The sequence below is a fragment of the Sorex fumeus genome, unplaced genomic scaffold (assembly GCF_029834395.1).
Source record: "Sorex fumeus unplaced genomic scaffold, SorFum_2.1 ptg000007l, whole genome shotgun sequence".
NCBI lineage: Eukaryota > Metazoa > Chordata > Mammalia > Eulipotyphla > Soricidae > Sorex > Sorex fumeus.
The window spans coordinates 29274045-29291992 of NW_026606064.1; the positions used below are offsets into that span (position 1 = coordinate 29274045).

The 17948-nt window shown below is 35.8% G+C and overlaps 1 protein-coding gene across 1 annotated transcript in view; it reads right to left on the minus strand.

The window, feature by feature from the left end:
- Positions 1 to 17948, minus strand: part of ANO3 (anoctamin 3) — a 245243-nt gene that overhangs the window by 25951 nt on the left and 201344 nt on the right. Inside the window, exons 15-18 of the mRNA XM_056136902.1 lie at positions 9259 to 9341; positions 8738 to 8878; positions 7237 to 7401; positions 3030 to 3066 (exon numbers count right to left, since the gene is read on the minus strand). Of these exons, the coding sequence (XP_055992877.1) occupies positions 3030 to 3066; positions 7237 to 7401; positions 8738 to 8878; positions 9259 to 9341 (426 nt within the window). The remainder of the gene's footprint in view (positions 1 to 3029; positions 3067 to 7236; positions 7402 to 8737; positions 8879 to 9258; positions 9342 to 17948) is intronic.

Consider the following 17948-nt stretch of genomic DNA (forward strand, 5'->3'; position numbering starts at 1 on the left):
AAATACAATAAAGTAGAATATTTCCTGGAAATAAACGTTCAAGAAACTAGAGTGCTGGTGAAGGAAGTATAGATGCAGCTGATTATAGTCTAGCCAGGGTAATCCAATTGGGTGTATAGGCAGTGGGATCAATGAGAATGACTTGAAAGAGAGAATAAAATGGTCAGAATAGTTTTATAAATATATTTTGAGAAAACTTAAAGTTGTGGCAGAAAGTTTAGCATAAACTGAGAGAAGTATGTAGAACATTAAATAAAAGTGCTTAACAACAATGAGATATCGTCTCATACTTCAGAGACTGACACACATTTAAAAGAACAAGAGCAACCAGACAACCAGTGCTGGCTTGGATGCAGGGAGCAAGAGACTCACATGCACTGTTGGTGGGAATGACAACTGGTCTAGCCTTTTTGGAAAACAAGATGGGCATCACTCAGAAAACTAGAAATTGAGTTCTTATATGAACTATAAATATCACTTTTGGGAATATATCTGGAAGCCCAAAAACACACAGCAGGAAAAAACCATCTGCACTTCTATGGTCATTGACATACTATTCAATGGCCAGAATCTGAAAACAACTTAAGTGCCCAAGAACAGATGACTGTATAAAGACCATGATGCATCTACACAATGGAATATTATGTAGCCACCAGGAAAAATGAAGTCATGAAATTTACTTATAAATGGATGGACATGAGAATATCATGTCAAGTGAAATGAGTCCGAAGGAGAGGGAGAGACTTCATTCATTTATGGGAAATAAAAAACATAGTATGAGACTAATACCCAAGGACAGTAGAAACAAGGGTCAAGAGGACTGGTCCACAGTTGGAAGCTTGCCTGAAGTAGTGAGAGGAAAGGGCAGTTAGAATAGAAAAGGGATCACTATGACAATGACGACAATGATAGTGGAAAATGATCACGCTGAATATGAACTGCATGTTAAAATCAGGTAAAGGAACAAACATGATAATCATTTAGTATCTGTACTGCAAACCATAATACCCAAAAGGAAAGAGAGAGAGAGAGAGAGAGAGAGAGAGAGAGAGAGAGAGAGGAGAGAGAGACAGAAAGAGAGAGAGAGAGGAGAGAAGAAAAGTGCTTGCTATAGAGGCAAGCTGCAGAAGTGGAGGGAGGCAGGAGGGAAACTGGGGACAATGGTGATGGGAAAACAAAAATTAATTTTATAAGAAAAAGTATGGGTGTTGGAACATTGTATGGCTGAAACCCAATTATGACCAACTTTGAGCTGTATCTCATGGTGATTTGATAAAAAATTTGCTTGAGCGGGCCCAGTAACGTCTCCATCATGAGACTTGTTATTACTGTGTTTGGCATATCGAGTACGTCACAGGTAGCTTGCCAGGCTCTGCCATGCGGGTGAGATACTCTCGGTAGCTTGCCGGGCTCTCCGAGAGGAGTGGAGGAATCGAACTCGGGTCGAACATGTTGTCTGTGTGCAGGGCAAACACCCTACCACTGTGCTATTGCTCCAGCCCTTGATAAAAAATAAATAATTAAAAAATAGTGCTTAACAACGAAAGTGTTATTGTTAGCGTAAAAAAAATACACACATCAAATAAGGGAACATAGTGCTTTCCAGGATTGGATATGAAAAGATTTATGTAGAAATGATGGTGTGCATACTTTTAATTATATTATTATTACTGTTTTGGTTTGGTGGTCACACCAGTGCATTGATTCTTAGCTCTGCACTGATGGATCTCTCCCGGTGGGGCTAGGGGAATCATATGCAGAGTTGGGGACTGAATTGTGTTGGCTACACACCAGGCAAATGCTGTACCCTACGTCCTATTTTTCTAGCTTCATGATTACTACTTTCACTAAAAATGATAAAATTACCATGGGAGAACTGTGCATAATAAATGATACAAGGGGATGTGTGGAGAATAGCATGCTCTGGGGTATATTAAAAGTTCAGTTTTCTATACTGAAAGGCCACAGCTTTTCAAAGTGAAAAAAAAAATCCAATAGACAGAGAAGAAAGGCTGCGGGTGGGTGGGGGTGGGGGGGCGCTCCACAGCTACCAAGAATACTCCCAGTCCCGAAGAGAGCCGAGATCACCGGGAAGTCCCAGATGGGGTAGGTGCCGCATCCCGCCTCCTCCAGAGGGAACCCCGGTGACCATGAGCCTCTACAAGCATAGCTCGCTTATGCAGGAACCAGGACTTTTACTCCAAACCGTGCCACGCGACATCATCTTATATATAAAGTGGTCAATGGAAAGTAAATTCTCCAACGTTTCTCCCTGAAAATCAGGCTTAACTCCTTTACAAACCACAACACCGAATAGGAATGAGAGAACAAAAGGGAATGCCCTGGCACAGAGGCAGGGTGGGATGGGGTGGAATGGGGGTGGGAGGGTTACTGGGATCCGTGGTGGTGGGAAATGGTTACTGGTGGAGGGATGGATATTCAAAAAAATAAATAAATAAATTTAATTTAAAAAATAAATATTACTAGAGGATATGCCACGAATGCTTCAACTAGTAGGTATCTGAAAGGGTCATTCCAGAGACAAGGCAGGTGCCACAGAGAGCAGCACATTGATCACAAACAGGATAGAACTCAGAAGTGCCCACTTGATAATGACTTAACACTCCTTTTGCCACAAAACATTTACTCTGAAAACTTCTACAGACTGTTTTTCTGTTAGGAATTCACAATGTATGTATTATGTCATGATTTGCCTATATCTCTAGTATGGCTTTTTTTTTCTAGGACAAAAAAATGAAATGTAAACTATTGTTATTAAATTGATGCAAAAACGTTTTTAAAAATATTTTTATCACTTGAAGATTGTGGCTTTTGCTTTTCCATTAAAAACAATTCTCATTAAAAAAAAGAAAAAATGAAAAAAATCCAATAAAAGACAAAATAAATATGTTTATTGCTAATTATGTCATTGAAATGAATATTTAAAATGTCAAGGTAAAGCTAGTACAGACTTATGTGCCATAAATTATTTTCTTATGAAGGACTGAATTAAAAAAAAAAGGACTTACCTAAATTAGTGAGAAAGTAAGCAATTTTTTCATATGCCTATAAGAGAGAACAAATAGTGAATGCTATCTTCACAAAAGGTTGAGCTATTACATAAAGTACTTTTCACACAGATATTTTGTGTAATTGCATGTTATTATTTCATTTGTAGATTCATTATTTTTATTTCATTATTATAATTATGTGGGCTTATATCTGTAACTAAGAATTTTTAGAAATAAAAACAACTTAAAAAGTGTGATATATATATATATACCACATGAAGTAACATCAAAAGCACATTCTATTAAATAGTTATATTTTAAAATAAAAACACCATGTTTTGACCTGTGCAACACATATGCACAAAATTCATGTTATGTTAATATACAGCAACTATGTAAATATAGAGACACACATGGTTTATATAATCTATTTAGACACGTTGGTTTCCATGACTCTATTCTGGAAGTTATCTTTATCTCAATTTTATAAGTCAAAGAAATAAGGTTAAAGAAGCCAAGAAGTACTCTAATAAGCAATGACTGAATTAGGCTTCAATCACCAAGTTATATGTGTTTTCACAATATACGTATTTAGGACATAAGTGGAAGTTTCAACACTACCAATAAGAAATTCCAAGCAATAAGAAAGACAGGGATACAGCAATTTGCACCCAAAATAAATTTGCTTGTTAGTTATTCAGAAGAAGTTTCAAAGGCAAAATTGGTGATCAATAAGAAAGTCGTATGCACAATAGAAATGCTCAAATCTCCTATCTTGAGATGTGTTCTTTGGGCTCTTTCTGCTCTGGAGAAGCTGGTGTTCTCACTTCAGAACGTGTCTTACCCTATCTCTCTCCTCACCTCCTTTATTTCCCCCAATGAACTCACTATAATTAAAAAAAAATGAAGACTACCAAAGGCAGGTAAAGAGTAATATTCTTGTGAGGGTTTCTTGTGAAGGTTTCTAAGCACTCTCACTTACTTTACCATACTTCCTCTCCAAGTTCATCTAACAATTTGATTTTTATTGTGAAAATGAGTCCAAACAAACATTTTCAGAATCAAGAAGAGATTTTTACCCCCAGTAATTTATCTTTCTAAATTTTTAGAAACTGGACGAGCATGCGCAAACGAAGCAAAAACATTAAAAAACAAAGTTAACCCTGTTATTAAATGAGTCATTTGGCATACATTCTTTCCAGGTTGCGATGTATGGTCCAACCCTTTGATCCACCCTATGCTATAATAACCCAGTGGCATTGTAATTGGTAACCAGCAGTTACTGAGGAAAGTTAAGTACATTTTGACGTTTCCAGGATTGAAACTGTTGGGGGGAGGGGGAAAGAAGAGAGAATATATGCTCTGGATTCTGGGTGTAGAAGTAAATTTAAAACAAAAAAAGGGTGGACTAGTCTATTGCTAGTATTTTAAATTTTAAATGCATGAGCCAGATGTTTTTTGAATTTTTCATTATAATGTGCTCTAGACATGATATATGATTAATATACTAAGAGTAGAAATACAAAAAATTATTTTTAATGGGAAATTTTAAAATGAATTATTTGGTTATAATTCCATATCTTTTCAACTATTAGGGACATTTCTGCAACGATGATTTATTTTTTCTTGAAAGTCACACATAAATCATGGGACCAAATAGCAGCCATGTTAGTGAAAACTATTCTTAAATCAACAAAAGTTTATTGTCTAAAAGCAAGCATATTTTTGAAATTATTTGAATATTTTTAATTTATATTAAAATCACTTTGGAAGTTTTTCCTAGTATTATGGTAATCATGCCTTATAGAGTACATTTAAATGTCACATTACTTTTAGGAGTAGCAAAAGAAAGAAAGAATTAAAGGAATTTGTAAAACGCAATGTTTGGTTTCAAATTTTGCCTTGCAGAATTTTAACTATCAGCCTTGTGAAAAAGTGCTAAAATAAAACTTGAATAATTTTAAATTGTCAGCAAAGTATGTTTTAAAGGTGTAGTTTTGATTTTGATTGTACATAAAAATTACCATAGATTCCTTAAATTAGTAACTTCTTAATACTGTTATAGAGGCTAACTGGATCACAAGAACTTGTTTATTTCTTTATTATCTATTTTTGTGTTTTTTTGGGGGGCACAGCCAGTTGTGCTCAAGCATAATCCCTGGCAAGGCTTAAGGGGACGATATGAGGTGCTGAGGATCAAACCTGGGTTAGTTCCATGGAAGACAATCACCCTACTTGTTATATTATTGCTCTATTCCCATAAAAACCTTCTTTAATTATATTATTTTAATGTAGATTTCTATGTCCAAAAAAGAAGGCTGGGGGTGGGTGGGAAGAGAGGGAAACTCGGGACACTGGTGCTGGAAAATGTACCCTGGTACAGGGATGGGTGTTGGAACACTGTGCGACTCGAATCTAATCATGAACAGCTTTGTAAGGGTATATCTCATAGTGACTCATTATTTTTAAAAAATCTTTAAAAGAAAACTATGAAAAAGTAAACACAGTGGATAATTTATTCATGTTATTTACATCCACTTTTCTCAGTTTGATCATTTCATTCTCCTGTTTGGTTATAGGACACCGAACAACAGAGTATTATGTATGTTATTCTTTGTGTAAATCAGCTTCCTAAAAATAATAAACAAGTGAACTTAAGATCATTCTGGCTAACTGCCAATGTGACCTAAACACATCAACTATCTGGCCTTCTTTTTTCTCAGATCATGAGCCAACTTCAAAAACCTCTTATGATAAAATAAATTTGTCATAAAAATTGTTTTGTTAAATGTAACACCTTTTATCATCTACCAGATGAATAGTATTAACGTTTAGTGATACATTAAAATACCACATGACTTATTTGGAGATATTGAAAATTACACTTCTAAATATTCTAAATAACGACAATTCCAGTAGAGAATAACTAATAATCCTTATGTTTGTATTAAAATTTACTTATTTATCATAATAACTATTTCCTTTTTCTGTTTGGTTATTTGTTTGGGGGCCATATTCAGCATTACTGAAGGCTCTACACTAAGGGATCACTCCTGGTGGGGCTCTGAGGATTATATGCAGTGCCAGGAACTCAATCCAGGTTGTACATGTGCAAGGTAACCGTTACTGCTGGACTATCTCTCCTGGCCCATTTCACTTCTCCTTAATGCCTCACCTAATTATTTTACATTAAATAGCAACAACCAAAGTGTTTCTTGAGAGTTGATGAATGAAGGAGATAAGAATATGATGTATATATACTTATGGAATACTATTCTGATATTAAAATATGCCATTTTGACATCTCCAATAAAATGGAAGAAGCCTGAAGGACTTATGTTGTTCAAAATAAATGTTAAAATGAAAACACTGGCTGGATCAATTGTAGAGTGAGTAGAGCACTTGCCTTATACAAGGCCAATCTGGATTGGATTCAATCCCTGGAACCTAAAATGGTTCCCTCAAGCACCACAAGGAGTGATCCCTGCAGAGCCAGAAGTCAGCCCTGAGGACTGCCAGATGTGGCTCCAAAACAAACTGTCACTGTAACTGTCCTCCCGTTGTTCATCAATTTGCTCGAGGGGGCCCAGTAACGTCTCCATTGTGACAACTGTTACTGTGTTTGGCATATCGAATACATCACTGGAAGCTTGCCAGGCTTTGCTGTGCAGACGAGATACTCAAGGTAGCTTGCCAGGCTTTCCGAGAGGGGGGGAGGAATCAAACTCGGGTCGTTCATGTTGGCCGCTTGCAAGGCAAATGCCCTACCCGCTGTGCTATCGCTCCAGCCCTCCAAAACAAAAACAAAATTAAAAAATAAAAATAAGATAATGAGTAATTTTACATACATGTGGAGCATAACAAAAGGAATCATATGAATGGAAGATAGGAAAAAAGAAAGACCTGTGAGCTTTAGAACAGTACGGAAGATATCAGAGGGGAAGAGCCAACGCATAGCAGCAAAAGCAAGAGTGTGTCTGAGAATAATAATATTTATTGTTATTATTTAAAAAATACTACAAGCTCAAATTACAAGGACACTATTTTGATTAGTATTGCTTTTAATATAAAATCCATCTTTTAAATATATTGATGAAGTATGTTCAACTACACTGAGTTGTCATGGTTTAGGCTTTCATGGAAATCGAATCAAAGTATTAAAAAGCATAGAACTTTCTCTATTCCTGTACTTTTCACCTACTGAAAATTAGAATTGGAAACTTACAAGATTCAGTGCCATAATGATCACAAAATTGATACAAACAGCTGCAGCAGATGTTGCAAACTGCCAGTGTTGTTTGATGAAATTCCACTTGAAGGATGCAAACTGCTCCATGACAACCAAGCGATATACCACTACTGCAAACACAGCAGTGATCACTAAAGAAATCTAAAATAGGAAGACCAAAGAAGATATGACATTACATGTTTCTTCATTATGAAAACAAAAGCAAAACTAGATCCAATACAGTGCATCAGAATTGAAGGTTAATTAATTCGGCCAAAATAGGATAGCAGCACGTATGCTGCCAGAACCCATGTGCTGCTTGTGCCCATGTGGCCAAGCACATGTGTTGCCCGCATCTCCCCTCTTGAGATGTGTACTTTTGTGCTTTCATGTCTAATACTAAGATATGTGTAGGGGCTCTCTCCGCCCTTGGAGAAGTTCGGGTTCTCTCATAAAAACTCCTTGAATCAGATGAAAGAGAAACCATCCCAATAAACACATCCTAATAAACACATCCCAATAGCACACAAAAAAAAAAGACAAAATAGGATACCAACATTTAATCTTTTTCTTCAACGAACTAAATTACACTATAGGATCTAAATACATAATATGAGATTTAAGTTCTTGCGATAGCACAGCGGTAGGGCGTTTGCCTTGCACGCAGCCAACATAGCCGACCCGAGTTCGATTCCTCCACCCCTCTTGAAGAGCCCGGCAAGCTACCAAGAGTATCTCGCTTGCACAGCAGAGCCTGGCAAGCTACCCGTGATGTATTCGATATGCCAAACACAGTAACAACAAAAGTCTCCAATGGAGACGTTACTGGGCCTGCTCGAGCAAATTGATGAACAACGGGAGGACAGTGACAGTGACAGTGAGATTTAAGTTATTTTAGTGTGATACCTGAAATGCAATTCATAAATTTCTGTTATCAAGTGGAATACTTGGTTTTAAAACACAGTATCTAATTGATCTGAGACATTCATGTAATTTTTATTTTGTTTCAGATATATTTCTGCCAAATTTTATTTAGGAAAGCATATAAGGAAATTTTTTTATAGGAAAGCATAAAACACCTCATTATTATTCTATAGCCTGGTATGATGTTTAGTATGATAATGGTCACGGTCCGCCTGTTGTTCATCGATTTGCTCGAGCGGGCCCAGTAACACTGTGAGACTTGTTACTGTGTTTGGCATATAGAATGCATCACAAGGAGCTTGCCAGGCTTTGCCATGCAGACGAGATACTCTCGGTAGCTTGCCGGGCTCTCTGAGGGGGAGGAGGAATCGAACTCGGGTCGGCCATGTTGGCTGTGTGCAAGGCAAATGCCATACCTGCTGTGCTATCGTTCCAGCCCAATCTTTAGTATATATTAAAAAAGTAAAAGATATGATTTTCTTAAATCCTATGCGTTGCAACATGAGTTAGGACCCTAAAATTCTTTTTAATCATGGAAACCCATAACATTATTATTTCAGTGGTCATACTTTACCATGAAGAATATTCCTGAGATAGAAACAAGTAGACGAGTGATTTTATCTGAAGAAGGCTGATGTGGCTCAGGTTTTCCACTGATAGGATTTATTCTCTCCATCTTATAATATTTTGCTTCAAACTCTGGGCGAAGTGTTTCCTATGAGAAAACATAAAGCTAAAGCTACCAAAATATCAAAGTCATAAAAATGTTAAGCCAACAATTAATACAAAATTTCTGGAATCTAATCTATTTTTAGTTTTAGCAATGGAACAATTTTTAAAAATAAAGATGCAAACTACTTTCCAAGAAAACTCTAAACTACATTTCAAGTGTGATAATATTTTACTAATGGAATTCAACGAAACATTATGGAACTGGATCTAACACAATATGAAATAAGATGCTTGTAAATAAAATATATCAAAGGAAAACCAAATGCTTTTTAAATGTTTCTGAACTGGATATTGAAGTTAGTTAATACTCTACTACATCAAAATAAATCCTAATTTTCTATCTTTTGTTTCCTACTATCTTACCTCCTCTTCTTCCCATTCAATAAGGTCCCAATTATAAGTCAGTGTACTTCTTCTCCTCTTCCAAAACTCCAGGAAGACTGTAGCTATAATTCATCATCAACATAATTATTATATTAGAATTATTTACCCAACCATATTAATTCAATAATTAGTTTTCTTTGGAGTGATGTTTCTAACATATTATAATTAATTATTAAATTAATACGATCGGAGTTTTATTTTTTCTCTCACCCTTTTCTTCTTGTTTCTATTTTTAACATACTCTCCACATATATACATATATTATTCCATTGGGATAAATAAGTAGAAAATTATGTATGATATGAATCATCAGTGTGTTGCTATGGGAAAAGGCAATATGAATGAGATATATATGTACTGTGTTTTTAACTTGTAAGTGCTTATACTGAATTATCTAAAACTTAAAATTATCTATAGTATATAATAAAGACTTTCCAGGAATGGCGATACGGTCTGATACTATTCTTTCAGTAGACAAAGTGAGATTGCTTGGGAGAAACAAACTAACAAAAAACATCAATATTATCATGGAAGAAGGGAAAAAGACCAAAGAAAATGTGCTTGGAAGAACATTCTACCTGGACATGTTATGAACTGATATGAAAAATGAAAAAAAAACAGTGGAAAACAAACAAATAAGCAAACTAATAACAAAATATACTTGTGTAAGCCATTATATGAATTTTTCCATGTTAACAGTTAAGAGAAAAAAATTTTTTTTCTTGGATTGGAGCACTAGTACAGAGGGTAGGTTACTTGCCTTATACTGCAAAAACCTGGGTTGAATCCTCGGCTCTGCCAAGAGAGATCCCTGTGTGCAGAGCCAAGACTAAGCTATGAGCATTGCTGGGCATGGTACAAAAACTGCCACACCTCCACCCCTCACATGATATTTTTATGGCATGTAGGTTTCATCTTAGAGCATTTAAGACTTTGTGAATACAATTAGGAACTCACATATGCAATTTTAGGACTCTTCAGCACTCTCAATTTTAGGACTCTGCTACCATTTGCCTTTCCAAATATTCACCCGCCAGTCCACCCATCCATCCAAACATCATCTATTTGCTCATTTTGTATATAAAAAAATCTAATACCAAGGATATTAGAATACCTTGTAATAAAGAAGTATGCACACTGACTATGTTCTTTTATTATTTTGCTTGGGAAGTTTATCAAATTCACTTCTTGATCCTGTGTATCTATCTAGGTGGGGGATTGAGTTAGAGGATAAGAGGCCTCCAAAGAAGGGGAAAGGTAGATTTCACATGTTTATGGAAATAGAAGTATTTTGGTAAAACTGGAAATGATACTGAATGACTCTATTCCTTAACAACTATACATTGTAGTTTTATTTATTATCTATTTTTATTTATGACTCTGAGATATACAGTTTCAAAGCTGCTTATGAGCGAGTCTGAGTCAATGTTCCAACACCCATTTCTTTACTAGTACACATTTTCCACTACCAATGTCTCCAGTTTCCGTCCTGACTGCCTCTCCACTCCCTGCCCCTGCAGCCTGCCTCCTGCCCCATGTTTATTTTTAAATTCTACCCCTTGGACTATAATGACATAATTTTTACAACTTTCAGAAATACCATGGCCAGAGAGACAGGACAGTGGTTATGACACTTGCTTTGCATACTGCTGCACCAGATTCAATTTCCAGCAGGCAATACGGTCTCCTGAGCACCACCAGGCATGATCCCTGAGCACTGTGTGATCTCTGAATACCATCAGATAAGGTCCCCAAACCAGGAAAACAAAAAGTATTTCCAAGCATGCACTTGCTACATACTGCACTTATAATTCCATTTCCTTACCATTTTGAATGGTTTTCTTCTGTGATCTAAAGTGTGTGGAACATTCCCAGCTGAAAAGCTACTCCAGCCTACTGTTGCGATAAAAATATCAAATGCCCTGAACAAACACCGTGATCTCTTAGCACTTGTATTGCAAACCATAACGCAAAAAAGGAAAAGAAGAGAGAGAGAGAGAGAGAAGGAGAGAGAGAGAGAGCAAGAAGTGTGAAGTGCCTCTCATAGAGGGAAGCTGGTGGTGGTGGGGGGAGGGTTTGGGTGTTGGGGGATGGTGGGAGAAAAAGGGAAACAGGAAACATTGGTGGTGAAAAATATACACTGGTAGAGGGATGAGTGCTGGGTCATTATAATTGAAACTCAATTATAAGCAGCTTTGCAGTGCTCTATCTCACGGATATTCAATTAAACACATTTTTAAAAAAGTAATGTGGAGTTCATGCCCAGTTCAATCAGCTTAATCAATGGCAGAATTAAGAGCAGTACTCCTACATTAAAAAAAGTAAATAAATAAAATGTGTGGCACAGCATAACAAAACCACAGAATATGCAGATAAAGATCTTAGATTCTGTACTGAGGTTTCTCCAAGGTTTCAAAACATGCACAGTGGAATTTCATTGGAGAAATGAGAAAAAAGAGGATATCTTACTAGAGAAAGCCCTATTAAACTTAAATCTATTTTTATATTCAAAAATCAAGTTTAATTTTATTTGAGAAAATAATTACTCCTTTTAAAGTTTTTAAAATCACTATCTATTGAGAGGTGAATTTTAGTTCCAAATACTAAGGAAGTTATATATGTTTGAGTATGGAGGGCAGAAAAAGAATTCAAAGTCTTGTTTTGATCAAAAAGGATAAAGCTTTAAAGGCTAGTTAGAAGAAAACTCTGTTGAAACAATGATTTATTAGAGCAACACTTTAACTTTGCCAATCTGGAAAACAACCAAGTACCACTAAAGACTTTTCTCCATTCCCCAGATTTATTTTCAGCAACATCCTAGAAGATAATAGGTTATCCCCACACAGGATTGCAACATTGCTTTACATGAGGAAGAAATAGAAAACTGACTGAACAGGTTCTATAATTAACAGAGGATCCACAAATGGAGAATACTTTAAATATTCATCCCTGGAGAAAGTTACCTATCTCCCTCCACCACTTTTTAAAAACAGAAAACTTATAGAAATGAAATGAATAAAGCTCCTCATATTGGTATGAAGTAAGCTAAAATGTCTTTAAATATGCGTGAAATGTCAGAGTTTGAAAATCTGGATTGGACTGTACATGATACAGTCATACCAAGAACCGGTTACTCGTAAAAGACATGGAAACTCTTGCTAACTAAGCTTCCAATTTTCATACCCTCCATCACCGTGTTTAACATTAAATTAAAAAAATAAATAAATAACTGGATTCTAAGATGAGCATATAAGACTGAAAACCTTTATAGATTCTTAAAAATTACTATACATATTTTTCTGCCAGAAAAATTAATTTTCAATTTCAAATTAAGAAGCTGTCCTAAATAGCATAATGTTAAATTAAAATATAATGAGACCTCTCACGGTAATCCTGATCTTAGCTTTGCTATAGAGTCTATAGCAAAGATAACTTTCCCTGACACTTAATATGCTACTGTTATTTGAATTTCATATCTGAACAACATTTGCGTTGTTCAGAAATGAAATGATATCTCAATTGAGTTGCTAAAAAATGAAGTCTACATGATTATAACTTCATTAAAAATATAAAATTTAATGTAATTTTTTAGAGAATAATATCCTAAAATTAAAGATCAATTTTCCTCAGGACCATTGCCTCATTTTATCATTCACTTATTTGATCAGTGTTTTACTTTCCTTAACTCTATTGAATATTTTCTCATTACTGTAGAAAATACTACCAGCAAAAATAATTTGAGCAGATTATTTTTCTTTTATGAATATATATGTCTAGAAGATTGCTATGTGATAAACTTATTTATCTATATAAACAGTTTTTGAAGAATGAATTAAAACTAAATAAGAAATTAAATCATTTATCACCTAAAAATTCTAACAACAAACACTTTTTGTCAGATATTAAATTCTGACAATTACATCTAAAGGTGGTATTTCTCTTTCACATTTGTCACCACCAGTGAGTGACAATCACTATAATAGAATTATTAATTTTTATCATAAATGTAATTTATCTTCTTGATCAAATTATAGTGTCCAGAACGGCAATGAGGTACTGAGAAAACAGAGTGGCTCTGCACACAGGAATATTCTGTGTTTGAGAATTGTCTAGATTCTTTTCTAATAGTGTGACCTTGGACCAATTACTAAACAATGATAAGCCTCTGTTTCCACAACAAAAAATGAGAATAGTAAAATTGTTTTCATTGGAATATTGTATGAATAACAATTTGCAAGTAGTTTCACTAAGCTTAATTCCTTGTACAATACATTTTCATTAATTTTTTTCATTACTGCTCGTTGACATTTATTGAAAATATTGTAGACAAAGTTCTTGGTTTTACTGCCTAAACACATTTTTCTTCAGGAAAAAGAGCTACTGTCAGTTACTTATATTTAATGGTTTCAATTTTATTAAAAAACACAACAAAACTCAGTCACTGTCAGTTTCCCTATAATACTGTTTTCCTATGCCTTGACAAGGCAAACAACTTTCACTGCCATTTTAATTCCTTTTGTGTGTACTGAAAAACTAGTGCTGGTTCTTGATTCAATTAAAAACTTATCTTAGAGAGTTAATACATCTATTACTATATAATAAAAATATAGTAAAAAAATTAAAAAAGCTTCATCATATTCCCAAGGAGGATGAACAGTCCTAATAACAACTTGTAATATATAGCTCTTATAACACCCAAGACCTTGTGCAATGTGTGTGTGTTTGTGTGTGTGTGTGTATTAGAGATGGGAATCTGGGACAACCCCAATGGTGCTCAGGAGTAACTTCTGGCTCTGTGCTCAGAGATCACACATGGTGGGGCTCAGGAGGCCATATAGGGTGCCAGGAATCAAACCTGGGTCTGAGGCAGGCAAGGCAAGCTTCCAACTGCTATACTATATCTCCAGCTCCTGTGCAATATATATTTTAATTAATTCAAATAATTTTCAAAAATATGAAATGGAAACTATTAATCTTCCTTATATATAAAAAATTGAGGTTCCTGGTATTTACCTGAGACAATCACTAGCTGAAATCAAGTCTTGACTTAGTAAATTTTTGTCAAACAAGGGAAGAATTGTTCAAAACATGGTTTGAATTATATACTTTGTAACATTTATACGGGAAGAAATTAGCATTTGAGATGGAATGATTTAGCAATTTTCTAATGGGTATAAGTCAAACTAGAGAATTTCTAGAGGTAGAAGGCACTTAGAGACTCATCCATCCTGTGGCTTATTAACCTACAGTATAAAGTCCACAACCAAAACCTGGTTCTTTTCATTTGTTATCTGAAAGTGATTAATAATCACTCTTTTTCTTAATCTGTAATGAGACTTTTTCTCTCTTGGTTATAGAGATACTTTTTTTTTGTAAGAACTCTAAGGTAATTTTAATTACTTAAAAATAATATTTTTATTTCATTAGCCTAATATATATGAATTTGTAGAGCCAGACATGCTGAAGTAAAGGCAATATTTCTTAGTGCACAATTTAAAAACAACGTTCAGTTAGCCAAAGCTTGATTAAATTGTTTATAATTTTGATATACTTACAAGTTCTCTATGGACATAGCAAATATCTCTCAAGGTCAAAGGCATTGCATAGCAGATGTTCCTGAACCTTGTTTTATGTTTTGTTTTGTTCCTTAGTTTTAAGTAAAGGTCATTTCCTGTGGTGGTCTGGGCCTTCACTACCACATGTGACTGTTCTGGGAGGTATGTGGAATTTGGGATTAAAACCAGGGCTTTGGGCCAAATGAAGCATTAGTACAGTGGGTAGGGCCCTTTCCTTGCATACAACCCACCCAAGTAGACCTCTGGCACCTGGTATTAACCCATGAGCCTGCCAGCGTGATTCCTGAACACACTGCCAGGAGTAAACCCCAAGAACCACTGGGTTTGACACAAAACCAAAGCAAAACAAATAAGCAACAAAACAACAACCAACACCCACCCTCACCCCCCAAAAAAAGGAACTTGGCATACTCCTTGAACTATGCCCATGGTCCCTGAGGTGTTTCTGATAGTTGAGTAATGGGATACTGAATTAGCAATATATTAAGTTTGGCATTAGAAAGATTATTGGTGTGGTTGAAGAGCACGGCAAACCACCAAGTATCCCACTTGCATGGCAGAGTGTGGCAAGCTAGCCATGGTGTATTCGATAAGCCAAAAATAGTAACAATAACGAGCTTCATTCCCCTGACCCTGAAAGAGCCTTCAATACGGCAGCGTTGGGAAGGAAGAGTAAGGAGAGGCTGCTAAAATCTCAGGGCAAATCGATGAACAATGGGATGACAGTAACAGTGACAGTAGTTGGTGTGGTTTGTTACCATGACAAAGGTTGTTCAATAACTGCAAAAATCATAAGTAGAGCGAACTCTGAAAAACCTCTTCAGTTCACATGCTAATTAGGTTACAGACCAGGGTTTTTATAGTGAGATGGAAAAATTCCATAGTATCTAGCACTCAGAAAAAAAAGAGAAAAATTATTTGAAATGCAAGAACCAGGAGTATTATATCAAAATTATTTCAAAATGAATCTTATATATAAAGTAAAGAAAAAAAGTAAAGGCCCTCCTGTTGATCATCGATTTGCTCGAGCAGGCCCAGTAACGTCTCCATTGGAGACTTTGGTGTTACTGTGTCTGGCATATCCAATACGTCACGGGGGATAAAACACAAGAATTCACTAGAATTACAATATTCAAGGTGTAGCACTGTAGCACTGTACACTATCCTCCCATTGTTCATCGATTTGCTCGAGCAGACATCAGTAACGTCTCCATTGTGAGACTTGTTACTATTTTTTTGCATATTAAATATGCCATGGGGAGCTTGCCAGGCTCTGCCCGGGCTGGATATTCTCCATAGCTTGCCGGGCTCTCCAAGAGGTATGGAAGAATCGAACCCGGGTCAGCCACGTGCAAGACAAATGCCCTACCCGCTGTGCTATCACTGCAGCTGCTGTGCTATCATATATATTTAATAATTATGAAAATTAAATTTATATATATATATATATATATATATATATATAAAATCGTCCTGCAGCCCCAGGATCAAACCCAGGGCCCAAAAGTGCAAGCCTAATTCTCTACCACTAAGCTATATTCATGGACTCAAAAGAGTTTTATAAATGTCTCATAAAAAAGAAGGGATCTTGGGATAGTGGTGGAGGGTTATTTACATGCTGGTGGTGGGATTGATTCTATTGAATAGAATTGCAAATATTGCAAAAAAAAAAAGTATGAAAAGGATAGTAACCGCACAACCACAGAAAAGAGAAATAGGGATTGTTAGATAAAGAGGCTTAAAAATTATAAACAGGACCAGACATATAATTCTGAGGAATAAAGGCAACCTTGCATGACAGGTACAGGCTTAATTCATCATGCACGGTACCCTTAGGAGTACCGAGGAGCGCCTGCAAGAGCAAGTAAGTTGTGAGCCCAAACCCAACAAAACAGAACAAAGCTGCAAAAAGGATGCAGGAAAAATATATTGCAGAGATGAGTTAGAAAGCTCATTAAATATTAATGCCAGGGACCAGAGAGACAGTACAGGAGTTAAAAACACTTGCCTTGAACACTTAGGACACAATTCATTCTTCATGGCCACATATTATTTCCTCCTCATCACCAAGACTGATCCCTGAACATAGACCTCAGAGCAAACACAGAAAACTATCTTGTATGGCACAAAATATTTTTAAAAACTGATACAACAAATTAATATTTTTTTTATTTTTCTAGATTTCGGTTTTCTATATATTTTAGAGTTTTAAAGTTTCTGCAAACCTGTGGAGTTTTTTTTGCATTTTATACTTAATCTTGTACTTAATTTAAGATTTATTATTTTGTATTAATTTCTTAAAGACAGTTTTTAAAATTATGTATTTTCTAGGGCTGGAGTGATAGCACAGCCGGTAAGGCATTTGCCTTGCATGCAGACAACATGGCCGACCGGAGTTCGATTCCTCCACCCCTCTTGGAGAGCTCGGCAAGCTACCAAGAGTATCTTCACCTGCATGGCAAAGCCTGGCAAGCTACCTGTGACGTATTCAATATGCCAAACACAGTAACAATAAAGTTTCACAATGGAGATGTTATTGGGCCCGCTTGAGAAAATCGATGAAAATCGAGAAAACAACGGGAGGACAGTGACAGTGACATTGACATGTATTTTCTAAGGAATAGCTACAATGCATCACACACAGAGGTGCCAGCCATCTGGTTAGTGATTTTTAATTTACTAATTCCTCACCACGGCACCAAATACACTCCCTACCCCCCAAAACAGTCACTGTAGTGAAATTTTACTGATTATGTTAACATTTCATAAATATTATAAATTTATTCCCACAAAATACTAACTCTAATCCAAGTTACCCTGACTCCCTGAGAAGTGTTGTCACAAAGTGCTGATTCAGGAGATTCATCTTCACCCTAGGTGAACTGTTTTAAGGGTTCTTGCCAAATTCAGCAAAACATTTCTGAAATTAGTAGGAATTGTTAGCTTTAGCACAACATTTGTCTTAGTTCTTGTTTCCTACAAAATGTCTCAGTTGTACAGTGTTAAGCAGCTGAGAAAGCACTTGTCGTTATTTGCTGCCTCTAAGCTCCATCTCAAAACCCCCTTCATGAATGAATCTCATTTTTCTTTTGC